Here is a 23495-nt window from a genome sequence, read left to right on the forward strand (position 1 = left end):
GGGGGTTGGACTAGATGACCCTGGTGGTCCCTTCCAACTCCATGATTCTATTCTATTATTCTATGTATCTGAGCCCAGGTGTGAGAAGCATCTGAAAATAGCAAGAATGTCCAACCAAATACAGATCTGATACTATAGTCCAAAGCTGAGTTGTACTAGCTCTATTTGTGATATTCTTTATGATAAAAAGTAATGAGAATGAACTAATATGGCTTATATATGTGCATATGTGTGAGTGTGTGTGTGTGTATGAACAAAATACGTGACTGGAGATAACTTTGTATGATGTTTGAAGTTACAAGATATTTAATTACCCAGGAAAGTGCACCTTTATCTAGCTAATGTTGGGAAATGGTTTCGAAAACTTATAAATATGGGAAACTGACTTGACCGGGAACAACTTCTTTGAACCTGCTTACTTTTGGTAAGAAATAATTAATGGGCACACGAAATTGCCCTCCTATGCAAAATTCATGGTGCTGTCATATTCATATAAGTTAGTTCATGCTGAAAGTGTAAATAACTCTGTTTTCATAAAAAAGATATGGAGGCGAGATTCTCTGGTAATAATTTTACTTGTGTACTATACCCCAAAGGAGGTGTATCTCTTGCTCAGGGATTAAAATGTGATACAGAAAAGCTAACTAGATGCCCAAGGCTTCTTAAGTGCAAGCTTATATCTGAATCAGGACTAGCTGGCAACATACAGAACAGCATGTGTTGTACAATAACAGTTCGCATCCCTACTGCTGTCTGTGCTTTTGACTGGGGAACACAAACACAACTGTGGATAATGACAAGCGTGTAACAAACACTGCCATTCTTGGCATCCACTCCATGGAAAACGACGTTCCCTGCTTTTGCGGACTAGCATCCTAAATTTGCATTTCCGACAAGAGAAAAGGCAGAAGCAGACAAAAGGGAGAGGTTCTGCATATCCCTAGTATTACTCACCCCATTATCGGAGATCTCGCAACATCCCTCCTGCATCACCATGGCTGGGTCACAGTAAATATGCAGCTGCTGAATATCAAACTGGAACAAACAAAGTGAGTTAAAGGGGCAGAAGTTAGCTGTCCACCCTCCTAAACGTCAGCCTTTCAGACAACATTACAAATTTTTGAAGTAATCCAGTCAAACTTTTCTCAATTTCCCCCCTGTTCCTTAATATATTTCTTAGACCCCTCCCCCAAACCAATGTCTCACCACTTTTGAACAAACTACAACTCCCACATGACTCTCTGATAAGGTCATTCTCAATCCTCTTTTGCCAACCTCTGGCTCCCGTCTGCCCATCTTGGCTCCTTGGCCATCACCAGCCTCCATGTGGAGCCTAGAGATCTGGTATTACAACCAGTCTCGAGACTACAGAGATCAGTTCCCCTGGAGAAAATGGTTGCTTTGGAGGGTGGATTCTATGGCATTGTACCCTGCTGAGGTCCCTTGTCTCTCCAAATCCTGCCTTCCTAGGCTCTACCCCCAGATCTCCAGGAATTTTCTAACCCAGAGTTGGCAACCCTAATTACGCAGGGGATTAGGCTCCTAGACAACAGATGCCATGGATGAAATGGAAGGTTCAGATTAATTCTTGTTAAACAACAACCCCAATGAAGAAGAAGAAGAGTTGGTTTTTATATGCCGACTTTCTCTACCACTTAAGGAAGAATCAAAGTGGCTTACAATCACCTTTCCTTCCCCTCCCCTCACCCTGTGAGGTAAGTGGGGCTGAGAGAGTGTGACTAGTCCAAGGTCACCCAGCTGGCTTCATGTGTAGGAGTGGGGAAACAAATCCAGTTCACCAGATTAGCCTCCGCTGGTCATGTGGAGGAGTGGGGAGTCGAACCCGGTTCTCCAGATCAGAGTCCACCGCTCCAAATCACCACTCTTAACCACTACACCACGTTGGCTCCCCATGATGATAAAGAATTGGAGGGGGCATCTTCTGTAAACTATCTGGGTTGGCTTGTTCTGGCAGCACTGTGTTTCCTTATGGAAACCTGAATCCCTACCCTGCCAATCGTGATGAATACTCTGGAAAGAAAGAGAGGCATTTCAGAAGCCCCCGATTTGGGGCTCACTTCAACTTACAATTCAGCCTGGAATGTGTAAAAAAAATATTAATAAATCAAAGGCTCAGGCAAGTTCAAAGGTTGAAACCTGAGGGTGGCAGAACTCTCATGAAGACATAATTTTGGAATTTGGACTCTAAGTGAAACGACCATGCTTTGGGGGGCAAAGCCGACTATTGAAAGCGGCTTGATTTATTACAAAATGCACTCTCACCAAAATAGCTCTGTTTGTAGTTAATTATGCATTTGCTGATCAGCTCGAATGGTTCCAGAATTACTTACTGGAAATATACTGGCACATATCCTACCCGCTCTGCTCAGCAAAGTTTGAAGCCGCTCTCCAACCTAAAGAGCCTCCCTCCATTTTGTGTGGCTCTTCAGTTGGCTCCTTAGGCTGGAAGAAGGCTTCAGATGCTGCTGAGTGGAGTAATAAGGTACAAGCCTTAGTAAATTTGTGCCTTGTAACCATGCAGATTCTCTTGTGCTTCTCCACAAACTCTTCTTCCATCTTGGATAGGCTTCTTGTTGTTCTGTTACTCCCATTTAGACAAGATATGTGAAACCTCCACAAGGAATCCCACTAGACTGGCTGAAATAATTTTGACCTCCCTCAAAGTTCTTTGGAATGTTACATTTGAACTAGCCTGGTTCATCCCTGCCGTGCATTGAGATGGCAGAGTCCTGAGGGGGAACAATGGGCAGCCTGTAACACATCAGACTGCAGGTGGGTGATATTTTGCAATGCTTCCCAATATTTAAAAAAAGTTCCCTGCAAACAGAAAACTAGTGCTGCAAGGAACAGGTTGAACTACAAAATGTCTTTCTGATGTGTTAGTTTGTATATATGCTTTCATGCATTATATGCTAGTTTATATATACATATGTATATGTATGTGTGTATATGCCCTGACCTGGATGGCCCAGGCTAGCCTGATCTCGTCAGATCTCAGAAGTTAAGCAGGGTCAGCCCTGGTTAGTATTTGGATGGGAGACCCCCAAGGAATACCAGGGTTGCTGTGCAGAGGAAGGCACTGGCAAACCACCTCTGTTAGTCTCTTGCCATTAAAACCCCAAAAGGGGTCGCCATAAGTGGGCTGCGACTTGACGGCACTTTACACACACACGTGTGTGTATATATATGTACACACACACACATATATATATATAAACTAGCATATAGTACATGAAAGCATACCGGTATATACAAACTAGCACATCAGGAAGACATTTTGTCTTTATTTGATTAATTTATTTTAAAATAAATAAATGTATACCATGCATCCCAACTGAATTTCTAAGGTGACTGTCATATATATATTTCTAAGGTTTTATATATATATAAACTCTTAGAAATTCAGTTGGGATGCATGGTTTACATTTTAAAATAAATTAATTAAATAGATAAATGCCTTAGGTCCCTTGGAGGTTTTCCATGGGCAGATCTCGGAAATTAAGCAGGGTCACCCCTGGTTATTTCAAAGGGAGACCACCAAGGAATACCAGGGTCATAATGTGGAGCCAGGCAATGGCAAACCTCCTCTGAATGTCTCTTGCCTTCAAAACCCTACCGGCTTGCCATAAGTCGCCTGTAACTTGGCAGAAAAAAGAAAAGGGGGAAAAGTAAACCTTGAGGTCAGCTTAACCTTGTTTTACAGCTGGCCTGAAAGGTGCTGCATTGATGACCTCGCTGACAAATTCTTTCCAGAGATAAACATTTCTTTTCTGACACTGACTGCAAGAAGGGTTGCTTCTGAACTGCATCTAGAGACGGAAAATTTCAGAGCAAATCAGGAGGCTCCTCTTTGGGTGAGACGCTTGTGAATTTTCAGCAGATTTGTTTGGACAAATCTAACGAAATTCCTTAAGGGTGGTGTGGTGTGTGCCACACAACCCTAAGCTGTCGGCAGATTGTACAACTACAGCCAACTTTCAGGGCAAATTTGGAGCCTTCCCAAACACTTAGGAAATGCTGAGCAGAGCAGAAAATGCGAGGGAAATTCCTCAGGGAGACCAGGGACATTCACACATTCCTAGCCGCAAATATACACAACCGTCAGGGAGGAAAGGGGGTGGCCAAACTGTAGTGGGGGAAGTGAGGTAGCCCGTGAGGTTTCATTAATTCAGCCCCTTCTTCAAGAGAAGTCTGAAGGGCGACAGTTGGAGAAATGTGAAGAAGAGTTGGTTTTTATATGCTGACTTTCTCTACCACTTAAGGGAGCATCAAACCAGCTTACAATCACCTTCCCTTCCTCTCCCCACAACAGTCACCCTGTGAGGTAGGTGGGGCGGAGAGAGCTGTGACTGGCCCAAGGTCACCCAGCTCACTTCATGTGGAGGAGTGGGGAAACCAACTTGGCTCACCAAATTAGCTCATGTGGAGGAGTGGGGAATCAAACCCGGTTCGCCAGATCAGAGTCCACCGCTCCAAACCCCCGCTCTTAACCACTACACCACGTGGGCCTGTCCCAGATCGTTCCCCCAATCCCACCATGACTCACTGAGACAGGAGCACCTTGAACAGCATCCAGTCCAACAAACGCGTTGCCTTCGCTGACCAACTGCCGGTGGGGTGGCAGCGGCTTGGATAAGATATAACTGCAGTCCACGTGGACCGAAACCACCTGGTTTTGGACGCTGAGGGCCATCTTATGCCACTTCAAGTCAAAAAGAGAGGAGACTCCTTTGCCGGCAAAGACCGCCTTGATGAACTCTTCATCCCGGCCCTTGGCTTGGAACTCCAGGCTTCGTTCTTTGCTGTTGATCCCCAGGGAGAGCTGAGGAGGTGAAAGGAGACGGCGCTAAGAGAATTTTCTAGAAAGAGAGATGCGGAGAGGAAAGGCGTGAGGCGAAGCAGAGAGGCCGGAAGATGAAGACAGGGCACCAAATAAAGAGAGCAAAAGAACAGGGCTGTGGCAGCAGGTAAGTTAAGAGTGGCACCCTTGAGGCTTGGCCGAGGTAGCCTCTGGACTGGTCCATCCAACTAGCATGACAGTGAAGCAGAAGAATTATTCTCTGGCACACCAGAGGGCAAGACTAAAGAAGAAGAGCAGCTGGCTTTTATATGCCGATTTTCTCTACCTTTAAAGGAGAATGAAACCAGCTTACAATCTCCTTCCCTTCCTCTCCCCACAACAGGTAGGTGAGGCTGAGAGAGCTCTAAGAGAGCTGTGACTAGCCCAAGGTCACCCGGCTGGCTTCATTTGGAGGAGTGGGGAATCGTATCTGGTTCTCCAGATTAGAGTCCACCGCTCCTAACCACTACACCACACTGTCACTCTTAACATACAGAAGGAGCGGTTTCAGTTGAATTAGGAGAAGCTTTCTGATGGAGTAAAGCGTCTTGACAATGGAGGCCATGGCCTTGGTGTGGATGGGATTCCTCTCGACTGAGGCTGTCAAGCAAAGCCTGGTCAGGCATCTGCTGGATCTTGATTCCTGCATTGTTCAGGGGAGTCTTCAACCCACAAATCAGCACCTTCAGGATAAGTTGAAGACCTCTGGACAAGTTGGCCTATACGGCCCTTTCAACTCCAGGGCTCTATCCCCAGCTCCCACCAAAGCCAGGGGCTTCTTTGCCATACTAGGAAATATTGCCCTATTAGAGGAAAATGAGTGTGCCAATTTGTTTCAGCCTTTCTCCCTCCTGACACAAAGAAACAAAACAGACGACACTTTAGCCTTTTGTAGGCATGATTGCTGCACATCCGGCTGCCAACGACACAGGAACAGAGCCTGACAAAAACATGTGGCAACCCTGGCTGATCTCCTCATCCGGATCTTGGAAGAGGTGGTGGCACCGAGTATGGCCAGGAGATGTTGAGGCTCCTCAGAGGGCAAAACCACAGGAACAAGCCCAGATCAAGCCCATACAGCAGATGTAATGGCCCGACGTGAGCTTCTAACCAGTTAAGCCCAGAGGTGGGCAAGTGAGGAAGCAGGCAGTGGCTTGGTGGCTGCTACTGCTTTCTTTGGAAAGAACAGGAGCACAGTAAGCAAAAGGAACGTGTCCAGAGGAGGGCAACAAAGATGGTGAAGGGTCTGGAGGCCAAGTCCTATGAGGAAAGGTTGAAGGAGCTGGGTATGTTTAGCCTGAAGAGGAGAAGACTGAGAGGGGTATGATAACCATGTTCAAGTACTTGAGGGGCTGTCATATTGAGGATGGTGCCGAGTTGTTTTCTGTTGCCCAAGAAGGTCGGACCAGAACCAACAGGTTGAAATTAAATCAAAAGAGTTTCCGTCTAGACATTAGGAAGAATTTTCTAACAGTTAGAGCGGTTCCTCAGTGGAACAGGCTTCCCTGGGAGGTGGTAAGCGCTCCTTCCCTGGAGGTTTTAAAGAAGAGGTTAGATGGCCACCTGTCAGCAATGCTGATTCTGTGACCTTAGGCAGATGATGAGAGGGAGGGCATCTTGGCCATCTTCTGGTCACTAGGTGTGTGTGTGGTGGGGGGAGGTAGTTGTGAATTTCCTGCATTGTACAGGGGGTTGGACTTGATGGTCCTGGTGGTCCCTTCCAACTCTATGATTCTATGAATCTTGAGGCCAGGCAAGGAATGGGCTGGGGCTGGTTGGGTGTACCTGGGGGTATCCCTGACGATCGGTGACTTGGAAAAGATACCAGTTCTCTTTGGTCGTCTGCTTCTTCAGAAGTAAAGTGATCACCAGGGTGAATTCATCAGGCAGACCCCGGGGGAACAGCTGTCTGGGAACACAGAATGGGAGAGAGACATCAGTAATGAGCATAGAGAAGGACCTGACCTTGATTAGCTTGTAGGAGCTGTAGGCAGGCAACGCAGGCAACACCATCAGCTTGTCTACAGGAAACCTTCCTCGAGGCATCAGCGCAAGGGCATGTATGCAAACAAAGCTCCCTTATATGGATGGCAACCAAGATCAAGTTAATTCATGCCATGGTATCCCCTATTACTATGTATGGGTGTGAAAGCTGGACAAAGAAGAAAGCTGACAGGAAGAAAGTAGACTCCTTTGAAATGTGATGTTGGAGGAGAGTGTCCAGGATACTCTGGACCGCCAAAAAAACAAATCAGTGGGTTCTAGATCAAATCAAGCCTGAACTGATCCTAGAAGCTAAAATGACTAAACTGAGGCTGTCGTACTTTGGTCACATTATGAGAAGACAAGAGTCACTGGAAAAGACAATCATGCTGGGAAAAATTGAAGGCAGCAGGAAAAGAGGAAGACCCAACGAGAAATGGATTGACTATGAAGGAAGCAACAGCCCTCAATTTGCAAGACCTGAGCAAGGCTGTTAAAGATAGGATGTTTTGGAGGACATGGATTCATAGGGTTGCCATGAGTCGGAGGCGACTTGACGGCACTTAACACACACATATTTATTTATTTTATATACTTTATTGACAAGGAACAGTAGAAAACATTTTTTTCTTGCTGTCAAGTCAAATCTGACTTATGGCAACCACGTAGGGTTTTCAAGGCAAGAGATGTTCAGAGGTGGTTTGCCATTGCCTGCCTCCACGTCACAACCCTGGCCTTCCTTGGAGGTCTTCCATCCAAATACTTTCCAGGGTTGATTCAGCTTAGCTTCTGAGATATGACGAGATCAGGCTAGCCTGGGTTAGCCAGGTCAGGGCATAAAACATATAATAATCTAATAAAATCAAATCGCAATATTAGAAAACATGCCATTACAATGGATGACATATCATAAGTGTGTGTATGGAGGGGGGAAGGAATGGATATATTTCGCCTAGGTTCTGGAGGTCCAGTCCAGATTCACTAGGTTTAATTTTTATCATTTCAGAATAAAAACTGATCTTCTCCCCCCGCCCCAAATTATGATATAGTTCAGTTCAATGGAATAGGATTGGGCAAGGGGGAAATGTGTTACAATTTGCCCTGGGCCCAGAGAAATTATACTTGGATCTATCCTGATTGTTAGCGCCTCCCCTGCTCATTGTGCAAACTCATCACCTCCGGCCGAACAGGCTTTGCAAGTTTCTAATGGGCACAAGCCTTCAAAACCTATTTGACCAGAAATGGCAACGGGAGAAAAGAATGAAACACGTGCCCCACAGGCAGCCTCCCCCAGCCACAAATCTGGTTCCCCATCTGGTCTGCACATCCTGGTTTGAAACAGCTGTCTCCCCACTCCAAAAACTATTCCAGATGGAAATGCCACAAGGCCAGCAGGAGGAGCAGAGCGTGAGGTCTTCATTTGGCTGGTTCTTTGATGGCATTCAGCAAAAGTCCTCCTGTTTCACGGATGTAGCTCCTGTTTGCATTTGTGTATTTTGGACAGAATTATTTTAAAAGCCTTCTTCAGTCAGCAAGTTGCTGGCCAGCAGAAGATGGAGCCCAGTAATCTGGATCTCATGGACCCGTTCCACTAATGGAGACAGCCAGCACAGTGTAGCAGTTTGAGTGTTGGATTAGGATCTGGGAGATCCAGGTTTGAATCCCCACTCCGCCATGGGGTGGCTGTAAAGATAAAATGGAGGAGAAGGAAATGATGTAAGCCACCTTGGGAGAAAGGGAGGGTATAAATGAAGTAAATAAATAATAAATGGTTTCCCTCCAGAGGAAGAAACCTTGACTGACACAAGCGTCTTGCCAGTGGATCAGATCTGCGGGATCCAGGATCCAGTCCAGCATCGCTTAAGCAGCCTTTTGCAGGGAAGGATGGATTTTGTGCAGAAACGTGACTGGAGGGAAAAGCAGCTCCAAAACCCCCCAAAGCTGTTCCTCCGTTCAGATTCACAGTTGGCCAAGGCTGCTTTGGATTGTTTTGAAAAGAAAAGAAAAAACCCTGTGTGGGAACTAACACAACTGGCAGGAATGTCTAGTGCGGCCTCTGGTCAAGGCAACAGTCTATAAAACAGCTCCTGACATAAACCTCCTGAAACACTCCGTTTTCAAAGAAGTCAACCACATACGTGCAAAGATGGTGTGAAATACACATAAAGACACATATGACCACACATATACACAGTTGCTAGATGGACTTTAAAAAAAATTGGGTTGTAAGCTTTAATTGGTAAGTAATTCAAACTTTTATTCATGCATTGAAGGGGGATGTTTTAATTCTATCTGGGAAAGCTGCAACTTATGGACGCTCCTTATTTTTGAAGGCCCTTTTGATTCTGGAGTGTTAACCATAATATGGAACGTTAAAAGTGTTTGTTCTTCTGAAGTGCAAATTATCTTACATCGGGGGTGTCAAACTCAATTATTACGAGGGCGCATATGACATCAATGTCACTTGGTCGGGCCCGGGCCATGCCTCGCCTGCCCGGATCAAGTGCAGGGGGGTGGCTGCCTCGGCTGGATCGCGGTCCGGATAAGAGCTCTTAAGGGGCCGGATCCAGCCCATGGGCCTTATGTTTGACACCCCTGTCTTACCTTATCTTCTGCCTCAGAAATGGCACTTATGGGCAATATGCCAGGTGACTTAAATTACGTTGATTAATATGTTAAAAGGCAGATGATTAAATACTGTTTAATTGGATGGCGAGCTGTAATACATCCTTTCTAATTCTACTGGTCCATTAAATCATCTCTTAGTGTCAGAGCAGGAGGGTTTCCTTTGTGTTTCATCTCTTTCAGCCAGAGTCTGAAATGGACTTTTTCACACATTATGCCGTAACAAGCCCAGGTTTCAAAGAGCACTCATCTGGAAGCTCTGCCACTCCCAGCTAGCTAAGAAGCACACATGTGTATGATGTATGAGTTTGAGGCTGTTTTTCGGTTCAAGACGAACCAAACTCAAAAAAGGCAGGAAACGGGGGAGCAGAATTCGCCGACTTCGGGGGTTCAACGAATAAATTCGGCAGATTCGGGGTTCCCCCCGGGCCTTCACAGGGCTTCCATGAAGGTGCGGGGGGGCCCTTCAGGGAAGCCCCCTGAAGGAGCGCGCAGGGGGGACAGATCTGCGGGAAGGCGGGTGGTGGACTTCCAGCTGGAAGGTGAGATCTGTTTAAAGAGCCCCCTGTGCGCCTTCATGGAAGCCCCGTGAAGGCCCGCAGGGGGGCGAATTTCCCCCGAACTCCGGATCTCGCCCGAATTTCGGGAATCCGAAGTGGGGGAGTTCGGACTTCGGCATGGCTCGAATTTAAAAGGGCCAAATTATGCCGAAGCCGAACTTTCCCGAATTTTTTTTTTCAACAGCCCTAGTGTTTTCAAGGACACCTTTAAACCTCTTAAGGGACTCCCTGAAAAGACATCACATGGGCTTATAGTCAATACCTCACTTGCGCTGCTGCTGTCCTAGTTTTCTGTTAAAATTGTCCCTGTTAGCACTCATTCCTCAAATGCCTCCCCATTGAGTTCTCTCTCCTGCCTATTTTGTTCTGAGGGCTTGCCAATATAAGGAGTGGCTTGACCACCCCTTGGTGGTGAAAAGTGCTCTGAATTTGCACCCAACTTATGCCAACCTCATAGGGTTTTGAAGGCAAGAGAAAGAGCTGGTTTGCCATTGCCTGCCTGGACTTCCTGGGTGGCCTCCCATCCAAGTACCAACCAGGGCTGACCCTGCTTAGATTCCGAGATCTGACAAGATCAGGCCATCCAGATCAGGTAGAGCACCTTGTGTGTGTGTGTGTGTGTTAAGTGGCCTCAAGTCGCTTCCGACTCATGGCGACCCTATGAATCAATGTCCTCCAAAACATCCTATCTTTAACGGTCTTGCTCAGGTCTTGCAAACTGAGGGCTGTGGCTTCCTTTATTGAGTCAATCCATCTCTTGTTGGGTCTTCCTCTTTTCCTGCTGCCCTCAACTTTTCCTAGCATGATTGTCTTTTCTAGTGACTCTTGTCTTCTCATAATGTGACCTAAAAATGATAGCCTCAGTTTAGTCATTTTAGCTTCAAGGGTCAGTTCAGGCTTGATTTGATCTATAACCCACCTTTTAGCTACCTGTAAATATTTCCTTCTGTGTGGCAATCCAGCCTCCCTGAATCTGGAGACTGACGCCCCACATGTGTATACAAATGCTCATATTACTTAAAGCGGGACAAAATACCCTGCCTTTCAAGACTGTCAACGTAGTACAAGTAACCTGGTGTGCAAACTGTTCGTTTTGTTAGTGAGCTAATGCTGCACAGGGAATTCAGAACTGCTATTTTTTTAAATGAACACGGTTTTAAGTAAAAATGAAATCGCTTGATTTTTTTTTAAAAAGAGCATCATGTAAATCAGTTCAGAGATGCTTAGGAAAAATGCACAGAGAACTGTGCTAGGGATTGCTAGCCTGGCGTCTCTGACCAAGCCATTCCAGTGACTGCTTGTGGCAGCATCTTGAAGCACTGATGCACGGTAGGGTCTTGGCTTGCCAAGGCCTTCAGCAGCATGGGGTGTGTGTGTGACTAACACCCCCTCCTGGCCCTGTTTGGATGAGACCTGGCTGGTGGTGCTGCAGGCCCAGGAGTGAATGGATGCATCTTGCTTGTGGAGACAAAATACCTTGAAGTGGCCCAGGCAATTCTTCCCAGCCTGGTGGCATCTCACTGCCAGCGTGGTGTAGTGGTTGAAAGCGGTGGTTTGGAGCGGTGGACTCTCATCTGGAGAACCGGGTTTGACTCCCCACTCCTCCACATGAGCAGCAGAGGCTAATCTGGTGAACTGGGTTTGTTTCCCCACTCCTACACATGAAGCCAGCTGGGTGACCTTGGGCTAGTCACAGCTCTCTCAGCCCCATCTACCTCACAGGGTATCTCTTGTGGGAAGGGAAGGTGATTGTAAGCTGGGTTGATTCTTCCTTGTGGTAGAGAAAGTTGGTATATAAAAACCAACTCTTCTTCTTCTGCCTTAATAAGCTGCGTAACAGGAGGAATCTTACAGGTGAAGTTTCCTTTCCGTCTCTGCCTCAGCATACTCAGACTCCCCAGAGGTACTTTTTGCATGCGCTCGAAGGCACAGAGAGACTCTGCCGGGAAGAAAAGGCGGCAACCCTAAATATCACCCAGGAACATCTTTTTCCAAAACACAAGTTAGTGTTTTATAGGAATACTATCATGAGGTCACCACAGGCCCAAGATCTCAGAGTCCGTCCAACATTTTTCCCCTACCGACAACAATAACAGCCGCTAACATCTGTGTTCATTTCTCCAGTCATTTTACAGAGTAAAACTCGAGACCAGACAGAATTAGGAGTGTTGGAACCTGAGTTCCAGTCGGGATCAGTTTCATCTGTGGAATTCTTTTCTGACTATTGCACAATATTGCCTCATTAGAGAATCAACCTGGGGCTTCATCGCCATCAGATATTTACATGAAATCCTTCCATGACTTCCTCATCTATGCACAAGGCCCCGTGAATGGGAGGTTGAGATAAGAATCAGGCCCGTTAAACTTTAAGACAGCCCATTTCTTACACATTTTCTGAAGAAGATGTTGTGTTTCAGTGAGGATCGTAGTTAGTTGCTGATGATGACTATACTGTTAAAATGATGATAGACTCCTCTCTCATATTGTTCTGGTGGTCATTGAAATTCCAACTGACAGTAGTTTTTCTCTACCTTGGTTTCCAAAAGGCAGTGGGTTTTCTTGAAGCATCCAGATTATGTCCTTCTCTAAACATTCAATTTCTAGGCTTTCCCTGTTCAGGGCTGTGTATTCAGAAAAACACCCCCAAACCCCTTATCGGTATTTTTCAGGGTTTATTGGGGGGGGGGTGTTTCTGCCCTGCCATCTCTGAGACCCACATGGAGTTCGGAGGTGGTGTGGAATTTTTCGGGTTCAGGTTTAATAGACCCAAAAAAATTCGAATATCCGAAAAAAGCTGGAAAAAACCCATACCGGTAAGGGGTTTGGCTCCCCCCCCAAAAAAAAATTCCAGGTGTTTTAAATCTGAACATGAAAAATACCTGGGGGGAAATGGCGCACACCCCTATCCCTGTCCTTGGTATGTTCTTTCTCAAATCTGGGGACGGTGTTTTGGGGGAAGCACAACCTTTCCAGAAAGAACACAGCTCAAGTGCATTAGCAAGCCATCTGGACAGGAAGAGGTACATTTTCCCAGGCCCCACCAACATCAGTGCCGTTTTCTTTCTGTCTGGCTGCCAGTTTCCATGTCACTGATTTTCTCTTACACCTCTGCAATGAAAAGGGCTACCTTTAAAAAAAATGAATGCAGATTGTGGCTCTCAGCGCTTATGTTTTTGCCCTATGCGTGTGTGTAAAGTGTTGTCAAGTTGCAGCTGACTTACAGCAACCTCAGCAAGGGGCTTTCAAGGCAAGTGAGAAGCAGAGATGGTTTGCCATTGCCTCCCTCAGTAGTCTTCCTTGGTGGTCTCCCATCCAAACGTTAACCCAGCTTAGTTTCCAAGATCTGATGAGATTGGGCTATACCATGCCACCTCCCCTCCCTTTTGCACTATAGCAATCACCAATTTATAAAAAGCCTTCTGGTATCATGGTTTGGGGGGGTGCAGGTGAAATGATGGCCATTGGAGGAAAGGGTCACCAGACTCTCCCTTACAATTGCCAGTTACGCCACCCCTCTTTAGCCTTTGACTGCCACCCACAGCCAATTTTTTTCCCCAAACTTGGCAAACAGCAAGGTGCTTTTCCCATCCTTGCTGCAGCGGCCTCTCCTCACCAGCATCTCCCAGGCTTCGGCAAAGAGCAGCTCCGGTCAACAAGGAGTGATAAAAGCTGTGCAAAAGTTATCGCTGCCCAGATGGTTTGCTCATCACTCTCAATACGTGGGAGGGGAGCGTTTCTGTCTCCCTCCCGCGCAGCTCTCCCTCCCCAGTTCAGGAATGAGACCTGAGCTAACGCTTCCTGGCTGCCGCTCTTCTGGCATCACCAAGCACCGGATGCAAACTGATCTTGGTGTCGTCTTCTCGGAAACCTGCTCCGAGCTACCTCTCGTTCTGTCAGGGGTTCATTGCTCATTGTTTTGTTTTACGGGGACATGCCTGATTTGTGAAATCACCCCAGCAAAACAAGAAGCGACAGAAGAAGATCATAACAGGCTACCCCCGGCTAGCCAAGTGTTGAAACAATCATACCTATTACCAACAGCCACGGCACCCATCCTCCCAAGGCACCCATTATATACACTGCCTAAAACCATCAGTGGGAAAGGGAAAGGGGAAACCCCAAGGGATTCAAAGCACGAGTTTTGATATGGGCACATGCAAACAGTACAAAGGAATGAAACATCAGGTCTCGCCACTTTCTCTTTTCAGATCTGGCCATTCCAGTGCTAAAGGAGAGCCTGACTCCTGAAGCTCTACACCAGGACCTATATGCTATTTAAACTTTAAAGAGCTGCTGCCTAACCCACCCCCTGACATAAATTGGGTGGAGAGTTCAGCAGCTCTTTAAAGATTAAATGGCACAACAGATACCATGGCTCAGCCGCTGTCTGGTGAGCCCAAGATGAACACATGAACTCATGAAGCTGCCTTATACAATCAGACCTTTGGTCCATCAAAGAAGAAGAATTGGTTTTTATATGCCGACTTTCTCTACCACTTAAGGAGGAATCAAACCGGCTTACAGTCACCTTCCTTTCCCCTCCCCACAACAGACACCCTGTGAGGTAGGTGGGGCTCTGAGAGTGTGACTAGCTCAAGGTCACCCAGATGGCTTCATGTGCAGTAGTGGGGAAACCAACCCGGTTCTCCAGATTAGCCTCCCCTGCACATGTGGAGGAGTGGGGAATCAAATCCGGTTGTCCAGATCAGAGTCCACCACTCCAAACCACCACTCTTAACCACTACACCACGCTGGCTCAAAGTCACTATTGTCTACTCAGACCGGCAGAGGCTTTCCAGGGTCTCAGGCAGAGGTCTTTCACATCACCTGCTTGCCTAGTCCCTTTAACTGGGGATGCTGGGGATCGAACCTGGGACCTTCTGCATGCCAAGCAGATGCTCTACCTCTGAGCCACAGCCCCTCCCCAGTCCTACACGGACGGCTGCCAACTTGTCTTTTCAGAACTGAACAACAGCAGTTTGCCAGGAAGGAGGGCGAGAGCTTCCAAGAGGAGGCAGTGTGTCCGCTCTGCCATGCACCAGTCATTTCCAATCTCTGGTCCGTTCGCAGAGGACCCTTCTCTGCCGGAGGCTGCCTGCCAAGAGCTTGAGCGAGTGTCAAAGCCAGGTTTCATTAAACAGTTTGAAATATCTGCGCTGGATGCCGGTGATGCCAGCTGCATCTAAGCAGCTACCGGCCTCCTTTCTGATGTGCAACTTTGTCCTCCTAACTGGAAGAGGCACCGGCCATTTGGATAAGAGGAGGAAAGGAACTCTCCAAGGGTAGCTGGGAAACGGCATCTATTGCAGGTTCCGAGACACCTGAAATTCTTTTTGCAGGCATCCTTTTGGCCCAGGTGGAAGGCCTTCTCTCCTTAGTCTTTGCATGCCTAAAAGGTAAAGATGTTTCCTCAGTGGGTGCTGACAACTCAGGGGCGCTGGTCAAAGGAGCACTTCGATATGTGGTCCTCACATGAACACATGAAGCTGCCTTATACTGAATCAGACCCTCGGTCCATCAAAGTCAGTATTGTCTACTCAGACCGGCAGCGGATCTCCAGGGTCTCAGGCAGGGGTCTTTCATATCGCCTATTTGCCTGAGTCCCTTTAACTGGAGATGCCAGGGATTGAACCTGGGACCTTCTGCATGCCAAGCAGAGGCTCTACCACTGAGCTACAGCACATCCCTATACGAACGGTGATAGGCATGAACACAAGAAGCTGCCTTATACTCACCCTTTTTGATCCCGTGGGCACCTTTGGAATTCTGACTCAGGGTGGTGGGCGCAACCCCAAAATGGATGAAGCCCAAATGCAGGGGGGAAAAAAGGGTAATTGAGATCCAGCATGGTGTAGTGGTTAAGGGCAGTGGTTTGAAGTGGTGGACTCTGATTTGGAGAACCAGGTTTGATTCCCCACTCCTCCACATGAGCGGCGGAGTCTAATGTGGGGAACTTTAAGATTATACGATCTGAAGAGAAACCAGAGTATAATCTGGAGAATTGGATTTGTTTACCCACTCCTATACATGAAGCCAGCTGGGTGACCTCTGTCTAGTCACACTCTCTCAGCCCCACCCACCTCACAGGGTGTCTGTTGTGGGGAGGGGAAGGGAAGGTGATTGTAAGCCGGTTTAATACTTCCTTAAGAGGTAGAGAATGTCGGCATATAAAAACCAACCCTTCTTTTTCTTCTTCTAATTTTAAAATACATGGGAAAAGAGGAGTGAGAGACAAGTAACCCAACACTGTGGTTACAGCTGCTGCTGAAACAACATTATTATAACCTGTGCAGCCAATCAGACCTCCAGTGGCCAATCAGAAGATCTGCTGGGCAAGAGCCCCACCCACATTCTAAAAACACTGGGTGGGCACCAAGAAAGGTGTCAACGGGCTTCATAGCACCCATGGACACCATGTTGGGGACCTCTGGCTTAAAGACCATCTAAACCAGAGGTCCCTGACATGGTGTCCATGGGCGCCATGAAGCCCGTTGACACCTTTCTTGGTGCCCACCAAGTGTTTTTAGAATGTGGGTGGGGCTCTTGCCCAGCAGGTCTTCAGTTGAGTTCTGGAAACTACCCCACATCTGTTCTCCCCATACTGTACAGACAATCCATTGGCATGTTAATTATCCACATGGGGGAGCTAGAGCAGGCATGAAGGCAACGGCCCCACCTAGGGGTCCCAATTGACAGATTGCTGCCCCCAGATCTGCCCCCATGAAGCTCCCGCCGGTTGCCATAAGGGACCTGGCAACCCTATCCCCACCCTACCCAGCCTCTGGGCAATGGGCAAGTCGTTTGCATGGTGGGAACACACGGAGGAAGTGCCCATGATGCGGTGCTGCTCTCAGGGAGAGGGAGCATACGCATGGACACACCCTCTGCTCAGTTGCAAACTGATGACTTGGTGATCCCACGGAGGCGGGGTGCGTATGCGTATGCGCTCCCGCTGCCCACTCTGCCTCCCCACACTTTCAGCCAACTCGTTGATGGGTCACTGTACAGTGCTTATAACAGGCTGTTCCTGGAACTTCCTACGGCACAGGGAACTCAGAGTCCTGAGACGCTTGGGGGAAAGGCAGGTTTATGTTCTAAACAAATAAATTAATGAGAAGCGTTTTTATTATTGTTTTTGGCAAATGAAAGTGGCAAGAGGTTTTCTGCCGGCCTGCACAGAATTATGCTGACACGTGCTGACTCCCAGCAATACCCCTCCTCTGCTGTACAGCTGCTATGGATTTAGGGTTGCCAACCTCCAGGTGGGGCCTGGAGATCTCCCAGGATTACGACTCATCTCCAGACTACAGAGATCAGTTCCCCTGGAGAAAATGGCAGCTTTGGAGGGTGGACTCTGGCATTATAACCCACAGCGCTCCTTCTCCTCCCCACACCCAAATCTCCAGGAATTTTCCTACCTGGAGTATGCAACCCTTGGGTACAGTTGAATGCTGCCGGGGGCCCTCCCCATCCCCCCACTTCCCGGTTGTACAGCCAATACTGGCTGAGGCAAACTCCCTTCATCAATAGATGCCTCAAAGTGCTTGCCATGTTTTCCAAGAGCATTTATTTCACTCTAAATATTTATACCTTTACCTTTCTTCCAAATGTTGGGAACCAATTATCAAGGCCTTCACAGGTTAAAGATGGAAAAATCAACTGCTTCCAGCAATGCAAAAAAAGGGGGAAGATTTTGCCCCCTTTTAACTGTTTGCCAGATGATGCTCTTTTTCACATGAGGAGTGAACAGAAGAGTGGTAGGTTTTTAACTCTTTAATACCTAAAAGGCAAACGAAATTTGCTGTACTGTGCCTTGAAGAGCACTGCAGCCTAGAACTTAGGGTTGCCAACTCCATGTTGGGAAATTGCAGGAGTTTTGCGGGGAGGAGCCTGGGGAGGGCAGAGTTTTGGGGAGGGGAGGGAGCTCAGCAGATTATCAAGCCACAAAGGCCACCCTATGAACTAGCCGTTTTCTCCAGGGGAACTGATCTCTATCGGCTGGAGACCAGTTGTCATAGTGGGAGATCTCCAGCTAACACCTGGAGGTTGGCAATCCTAGCCAGGAGCCATACAGTTTTGGAGCTACTCCTTGAGAATCAAGTATGAGGAAGCCCATGAAGGACAAGAAGGAGAAGCCCAGCTCCTTTTAAATATTAAGGATGGTCGTACAGACAGAAGCTGGAGAACGAGGCAGGGGGAGTTTAGTTGTTATGCCTTCCCCTTCTGCATTTCTGCTGGGCCCTGATGAAAGGAACGACCCAGTGAGTAAACAGCTTAAACTCTTTCAGTCCGCCAGTCTAGACCGTCAAGTCATGTGCCAAGTTTCAGCAGAGGAAGGAAAACACAGACGGAGCAGCGGATTGCATAAGGCCCTGGAAAACACCCCAGATTCTGTTGGTTTTCTGCTTTGATTTACTTTCTAGGATTAATAAGACAGCCATCCAGGCCTCACAGCTCTGAGTCACCCATAACAACCCTGTCCCAGGGAACCTACAACTGCTTTGTGGAGCTAACAGGGCCAGCATCACTTGCCCGTGAGTCTAGCACCTATTAGGTATCCCAATTGGGACATATTCCATGATGGTAAACTATCATGCTGAAAAAGCTAATTTATTTGTTTTCTTCACCCAAGAAATTTAGAAAGGAGTACGTTATCTTGTGCTAATGCCGTTTTGTCTCCCATCAATGTTGCAAGGGAAATGGCTGTCATGTGAAGGAGAAAATCCAACTCACACGGTAGAAAAATCCTACTCACATGGTAGAAAGGTTGCCAACCTCCAGGTACTAGCTGGAGATCTCCGGCTATTATATGTGATCTTCAGCCGACAGAGATCAGTTCCCCTGGAGAAAATGGCCATTTTGGCAATTGGACTCTATGGCATCGGAGTCCCTCCCCTCCCCAAACCCCACCCTCCTCAGGCTCCACCCCAAAAACCTCCCGCCGGTTGCGAAGAGGGACCTGGCAACCCTACATGGTAGCCATCTAGGCTTTACTGGGATCTTTCCTAAAGTTTCATAGCAAAGCATGTTTGAGAAAGATAAGAAAAAAGCTGGGAAACCTCAGGACACATGGATGTGTTGTAGTTAGGCATACCAGTTCTTACTTATAGCAGGCAACCTTCCAGCAGTGCTCCTTCACCCCTGCCCATGCTCAATAGAGCAGCAAAGGAAGAAAGATATCACCATGTTGAGCGACACTCTAGGAATGGTGCCAACCTCTATGGTAAAAACCATACAGCTTGGTGGAATTCCTAGAAGGTCGTTTGACATGGTGACATCACTTCCAGGTTCTCACCCAGAAACAATATTGCACATTGCATGACATCTTTTCACCCATGCCCTTCCCCCCAAAGTCTTCCAGGGGTTCCAGGCATGTGTCTGGCAATCCTAATCACATTGCTGTGGGGAAGAATTTAAAAAAGTGCTTCCCAACAGTATCAAACCTGGGGTTAATGATGATGATGATGATGATGATGATGTGCCATCAAGTTGCAACCAACTTATGGCAACCCTGCATGGGGTTTTCAACGCTCAATGCATGGGGTTTTCAAAGCTCAAGATGAGCAAAGGTGGTTTGCCATTGCCTGCCTCTGCACAGCAACCCTGGTGGTATTCTCCCATCCAAGTACTAACCATGGCTGACCCTGCTTATCTTCTGATGAGCTCAAGGGCAGATAACCTGTGAGCAAATGGCCTGGAAAAAAGTCAACCAATGAGCCTTGTGACTGAGTGAGGATCTGAACTTGGGCTGCCCCCGTCCAAGTTGGGCTGGATCACAGCTGGATTAAGGTTGGCCAACTGGACATGTTTGGAAGGCTCAAGGCCCAATCTTTGTTGCAGATTCAATGATTTGTCTTGGGCAAACCATTTTCTTTCAGTAATAGGAGACTGACAGTGCCAGCCTAAGCAGAGTGACCCCCTTCTAAGTTCATTGACTTTGACTTAGAAGGATATAATTCTGCTTAGGATGACCCTGTTAGGGACTTGCCTCACAGGGTTGCTCTGTTCAATAGAAAAGTTCTATTTACTCCAGGAAAGCCCCAAGAGTAAGGCACTCTGATTTTCCCACTGGCACTCAGTGAATATCTACCCTGAGTACTCATATCTGGTTTACCATTTTCATGGTGAATGTGTTGATAATTCTCTGCTGGATATCCGTAACAGAACTACAGCTCCCTGGATATCCGTAACAGAACTACAGCTCCCAGGATCCGTAACAGAACTACAGCTTAGGGAGAGCTAATGCTTATCTAACCACTTTAAGTGTGTAGCACAGAAACGCCCAGAGATGATCTGACATGCAAACTGTTGTTATCTTTGCAATAGATAATCCCCTTTACTATGGTTAGAACAAACAGTGCAAATGGGTGGGGGTGGGGGTTACTTAACATGTGGAGATGTACAAAATGCAGGCATACACCAGTTTTTAAAGCCAAGAATTGGCAGACTCACTTTGTAGTTTGGACCAGAGGGGTGCTACCCAGACGCAGGATCATGGGCCCTTTGGGATTGCGAATTTTCTTGATGGCTGAGGTCTTCAGGAGGCCAAACCTTCTGATGAGATTAAATCCTGTAAACCAGATACAGAAGAAAGGGGTCAAGCCAGGCGTGCAGAAGCTCGTGTGCTTACTGCTTACACACCTAGGGAACAGGCATAATTCCTAGTGTCTGGTTAGGTGTACAGACTGCTGGTGCAGGCTGAATGGATATCTAATATCTAGATATTAATGGATATCTAAGGGCTATTTTAGGAGCCCCGTGGTGCAGAGTGGTAAGCGGCAGTACTGCAGTCCAAGCTCTGCTCACAACCTGAGTTTAATCCCGACGGAAGTTGGTTTCAGGTAGCCGGCTCAAGGTTGACTCAGTCTTCCATCCTTCCGAGGTCAGTAAAATGAGGACCCAGCTTGCTGGGGGTAAAGGGAAGATGACCGGGAAAGGCACTGGCAAACCACCCCGTAAAACAAAAGTCTGCCTAGTAAACGTCGGGATGTGACGTCCCCCCATGGGTCAGGAATGACCTGGTACTTGCACAGGGGACCTTTCTGTTTTTAAGGGCTGTAAAGTTGCAACTGATATATGGCGACCTCAGCAAGCAATTAAGGCACAGGTGGTTTCCTCAAGGCAAGTGATTAAGCACACGTGGTTTGCGATTGCCTTCCACTGCAGAGTCTTCCTTGGTGGTCTCCCATCCAAGTTGTATAACAGATTTGTAACAAGATGTTCATTTATTTGTCCTATTGATCTATTGTAAGAAGTATTACATTGGCTATACTCCTATATTTATTTGCAAAATTATTTGTATGAGTTTAATACAAATGAAATAGTTTATTGTCAGAGTTTCTTTTTACAGTGCTATAGTTTAATATATTTGGCACCAATATATCTAATCTGCAATATTATGCACACAAAGTGATATTATTTCTTATTTTGAGCCATAGTAGTTGCAACTCCTAAATAAACCTCCAAGTACTAGCTGGAGATCTCCTGCTATTACAAATGATCTCCAGCCGATAGAGATCGGTTCGCCTGGAGAAAATGGCCGCTTTGGCAATTGGACTCTATGGCCTTGAGGTCTCTTCCCTCCCCAAACCCCGCCCTCCTCAGGCTCTGCCCCCAAAACCTCCCGCCAGTAGGTAAGAGGGACCTGGTAACCCTAGTGGTTAAGCTAGTCCTGCCTGTTGCCTGAAGCTTTTGCAAGAAAGAACAGCTGAGCAGCAGCCATCCTCCCCACACTCCACGCCCCCCATCGGCAGATCTTTGCTCTCCAGGACCAGGTTGGGTAGCAACGGAGCACTGCATATTTGTCGGTGCCCTCTCCCTACCAAACTGCCAGGGAGGGAAGACAAAGAGAGAGAAGTTTCCGGTGATGAAAAAATATGTCTCCAGGAAAGACAAAACACACTCACCAGTTATATTCACATGGCTGTCACTGCCTGGGTCCAGCCGGAGACCTTCCTGCCGCATTTCTGGACATTTCTCCCCTACAAGACACACAACGGAACACTTGTCAGTGCTTTGAATGTTAAGGCATTAATATGTTTGAAAACATGTTGATGACCACTGTTGTGTACATGGCTAAGAGTGAACAAGCTGACACTGAATCCTGATAAGGCGGAGGCAACGCTGGTTGGGAAGCCTGAGGTTCTTGAAGGACATGGTGCTTCCCACTTTTGATGGGGTTCAGCCGGCTTTTGCTGACTCAGTTCAGAGCCTGGGGGTTATACCAGACCCAGTGTTAGTGCTGGAGAAGCAAGTTAATGCTACTGCAAGCCTGAGGAGGGCGGGGTTTGAGGAGGGGAGGGACTTCAGTGCCATAGTCCAATTGCCATTTTCTCCAGAACTGATCTCTATCAGCTGGAGACCAGTTGTAATAGCAGGAGATCTCCAGCTTGAACCTGGAGGTTGGCAGCCCTAGTGGATGGAGAGGGAAAAACAACCCCGGAAAGCATGCCCACCAATGGAGATGGGAAGGGAAGGAGGAAGAGGGAAGGAGCAGGCTCGCTGTGCCTTCAGCCTGGCTCATGAATATCCATATTATGCAGGGCAGGGCCTACCAGGGCTCATCGCTACCTCATACCTGTCTGCCTTGTTTGGGGTGTGGGCTGCTGGCTCCTTCCATAGAATCATAGAGTTGGAAGAGACCACCAGGGTCATCTAGTCCAACCCCCTGCACAATGCAGGAATTTCACAACTACCTCCCCCCCACACACCCCAGTGACCCCTACTCCATGCCCAGAAGATGGCCAAGGTGCCCTTCCTTCTCATGAACTGCCTAAGGTCATAGAACCAGCATTGCTGACAGATGGCCATCTAGCCTCTGCTTAAAAACCTCCAGGGAAGGAGCATTTACCACCTCCCAAGGAAGCCTGTTCCACTGAGGAACCGCTCTGTTAGAATCTTCCTAATGTCTAGATGGAAATTATTTTGATTTAATTTTAACCCATTGGTTCTAGTCCGACCTCCTGGGGCCACAGAAAACAACTCGGCTCCATCCTCTATATGACAGCTCTTCAAGTACTTGAAGATGGTTATCATATCCCCTCTCAGTCTTCTCCTCTTCAGGCTAAACATACCCAGCTCCTTCAACCTTTCCTCATAGGACTTATTCCAGTGGTGGCCGCTCCCCCGTTGCATGCGCCTGCCCCGGAGACAGCCCCTCCCAGGCCATCGGCCCACCAGGACTTTCCCCAGTGACCTTAATGGCCATTCCAGTCCCTGCCTCGTCATGTTTTCAGCTACTGTTTGCAAAGTTGGCAGTGTCCCTGATTAAGTCAGTGTTTGAATGACACAACAGAACGCTGTGAGTTCAGTCAGATTTTATCAATGGGCTGCGGGGTTGCCTGGGGAATGAGCCTGGGACAGAATGCAATGGAAACATCTCCTTTCTGGCAAAAGGAGGGTCGATCTGTATCTACTGGTACTTTCCACATTAGATGAGATGTCTCCCCAGGGGGGATACTCCTCAG

General features: G+C 47.4%; 1 protein-coding gene across 1 annotated transcript in view; it reads right to left on the reverse strand.

Moving 5' to 3' along the window:
- The window catches only part of COL16A1 (collagen type XVI alpha 1 chain), a 133820-nt gene extending 111227 nt beyond the window's left edge, over positions 1 to 22593 (reverse strand). The window contains exons 1-6 of the mRNA XM_056846435.1: positions 22584 to 22593; positions 21936 to 22010; positions 20482 to 20599; positions 6647 to 6770; positions 4568 to 4843; positions 955 to 1035 (exon numbers count right to left, since the gene is read on the reverse strand). Coding sequence (XP_056702413.1) covers positions 955 to 1035; positions 4568 to 4843; positions 6647 to 6770; positions 20482 to 20599; positions 21936 to 22010; positions 22584 to 22593 — 684 coding nt within the window. The remainder of the gene's footprint in view (positions 1 to 954; positions 1036 to 4567; positions 4844 to 6646; positions 6771 to 20481; positions 20600 to 21935; positions 22011 to 22583) is intronic.
- Between the last annotated feature and the right edge of the window lie 902 nt (positions 22594 to 23495).

Source organism: Euleptes europaea, chromosome 3 (assembly GCF_029931775.1).
Source record: "Euleptes europaea isolate rEulEur1 chromosome 3, rEulEur1.hap1, whole genome shotgun sequence".
NCBI classification, from domain to species: Eukaryota; Metazoa; Chordata; class Lepidosauria; order Squamata; family Sphaerodactylidae; genus Euleptes; species Euleptes europaea.